Source organism: Aplysia californica, unplaced genomic scaffold (assembly GCF_000002075.1).
Source record: "Aplysia californica isolate F4 #8 unplaced genomic scaffold, AplCal3.0 scaffold00284, whole genome shotgun sequence".
Lineage (NCBI taxonomy): Eukaryota > Metazoa > Mollusca > Gastropoda > Aplysiida > Aplysiidae > Aplysia > Aplysia californica.
The window spans coordinates 107239-109732 of record NW_004797554.1 but is presented as its reverse complement, the minus strand read 5'-3'; the positions used below and the strand labels follow the sequence as shown (position 1 = coordinate 109732).

General features: G+C 45.2%; 1 protein-coding gene across 1 annotated transcript in view; it reads left to right on the top strand.

The window, feature by feature from the left end:
- LOC101852029 (FRAS1-related extracellular matrix protein 1) overlaps positions 1-2494 on the top strand; it is a gene marked incomplete in the record, with an annotated part of 53349 nt that overhangs the window by 14193 nt on the left and 36662 nt on the right. The window contains 1 exon segment of the mRNA XM_035970548.1: positions 1860-2099. Within this exon segment, the coding sequence (XP_035826441.1) occupies positions 1860-2099 (240 nt within the window).

The window sequence follows — 2494 nt, the reverse complement described above, 5'->3', positions numbered from 1 at the left end:
CCTGCCTGCTTGTCATTATCCCATCTTGTCAGGACATTTTTTTTCTATCTGTGAGATTTTCCTCATCAACGACGCACGAAAATGTTTTCAACTTGTGTGTGTGTGACGCCAGCCTGACATTGGCTGGTGGTCTGCCCCGGCTATTTCTTTGTACTCTGTTTTTTGTGGTGGTAGAGATGGTGGTGTTAGTTGATTGATGGTGGTGAGGGTGGTTGTGGTTGTGGTGGTTGTGGTAGTCTGTGATATACTGCATATTTGAGACAGGCCTAAAGATGTTAAGTTGGGTTGATGGAGGTGGTGGTTGCGATGGTGGTGGTGGTGGTGTTGGTAGTGGTAGATAAACTGATGGTGGTGGTGATGGTAGTTAAACGGATGGGGGAGGTGATGGTGGTGGTCTATGGTATATTGGAGACAGGCCCAAAGATGTTAAGTTGGGTTGATGGAGGTGATGGTTGCGATGGTGGTGGTGGTGGTGGTGGTGGTGGTTAAACGGATGGTGGTGGTTGTGGTTGTGATGATGGTGGTAGTTAAACGGATGGTGGTGGTGGTGGTTGTGGTAGTCTGTGATATACTGCATATTTGAGACAGGCCTACAGATGTTAAGTTGGGTTGATGGAGGTGATGGTTGCGATGGTGGTGGTGGTGGTGGTGGTGTTGGTAGTGGTAGATAAACTGATGGTGGTAGTGGTGGTAGTTAAACGGATGGGGGTGGTGGTGGTGGTGGTCTATGGTATATTTTGACAGGCCTAAAGATGTTAAGTTGAGTTGATGGTGGTGGTGGTGATAGTTGAACTGGTGGCGGTGGTGCTGGTGTATGGTATATTTGAGACAAGCCTTAAGATGTTAAGCTCTCTTGTCGACAAACATGTTTTTCTCTCGAGTAGTGGCGCTATTGGCGCAAATTTAATACGGGAAGGTGCTGTCGCGAGCTGGAGAGACTACTGTTATGTACGAGTTGTATGTGACGACACATTATCTGTATGGTTCTGTGACGGCATATTGTCTATGTAGGTTTTGTGCTGACATATTGTCTTTGTAGGTTATGTGACGACATATTGTACATGTAGGTTCTGTGACGGCATATTGTCTATGTGTAGGTTCTATTACGACATATTGTCTATGTAGGTTTTGTGACGACATATTGTACATGTAGGTTCTGTGACGACATATTGTCTATATCTATATAGGTTCTGTGACGACATATTGACGACATATTGTCTATGTAGGTTCTGTGACGACATATTGTCTATATACCGCCAGGTGCTACGTTTCTGTAAGATTTCATACATTTAGATATCACAAGAATAGCACAAATGGCAACTTTATTCAAGAGAGACGTCTGTTTAGACACTGGTGTCATCATTTGTATTATCTCGTGAAGACTATTGCAACTTTAAGCATACCTACAGAACTAATGAAAAAAGTGCAAAGACTCCAGAACCAATAAGAGGTTTTGTCAAACAGTCTATACCATTGCTATTACATCGACATTGACAGTAGCGATCACAAAGTTGCAGGCATGTTAAATTTCTGCTGTCTATAAGACCTCCTATGTATATCCCATGTTTATAAACAACACCCCCCCCCTCTCTCTTCCCCTCTCTCTCTCTCTCTCTCTCTCTCTCTCTCTCTCTCTCTCTCTCCCCCCCCGAAGTGCATTCCCATTGACTATAAATAAACCTCTGGGTATTCCCCATGTCTATAAATAGAATATCTGTGTGTTCCCCACGTCTATAAATAGAGCACTCGTGTTTTCCCCATGTCTATAAATATAGCACTCATGTTTTCCCCACGTCTATACAAAGAGCGCCCATGTATTCCCCATGACTATAAATAGACCGTCCGTGTGTCCTCCCCAGAGACCGGATCGAGCTGCGCATCAGCGACGGCCACAACACGGTGCTCTCCTCCTTCCCCATCACCGTGATCCCACGTGACGACACCGCCCCGTACCTGGTGACAAACCTGGGCCTACAGCTCAACGAGGGCGCCACTCGCCGGCTCAGCCAGGACATGTTGATGGCTCACGACACGGACTCTCTGGATGAGAACATCATCTACACGGTTGTCAGTTCACCCACGGCGGGGGACATTATCAGGTGTGTACGCACACACATGAAGACACACTCGGACACACTCACACACACTCACACATATATACACACACGTACACACACAGAGACAAACTCACACACACTCACACATACGTACTCACAGTCATACACACACACACTCATACACACACATACACACACATGCACACATACACACATATACGCTCATATACACACATACACATACACACATATACACACAAACATACACATATACACACACACTCATCACACACGCACATACACACATACACACATAAACACAGACACACATACAAACATACACGCACATATACATACACAAACATACACATATATAAACACACAGACACACATACACACACACACACACACACACACACACACACATCTCTCTCCCT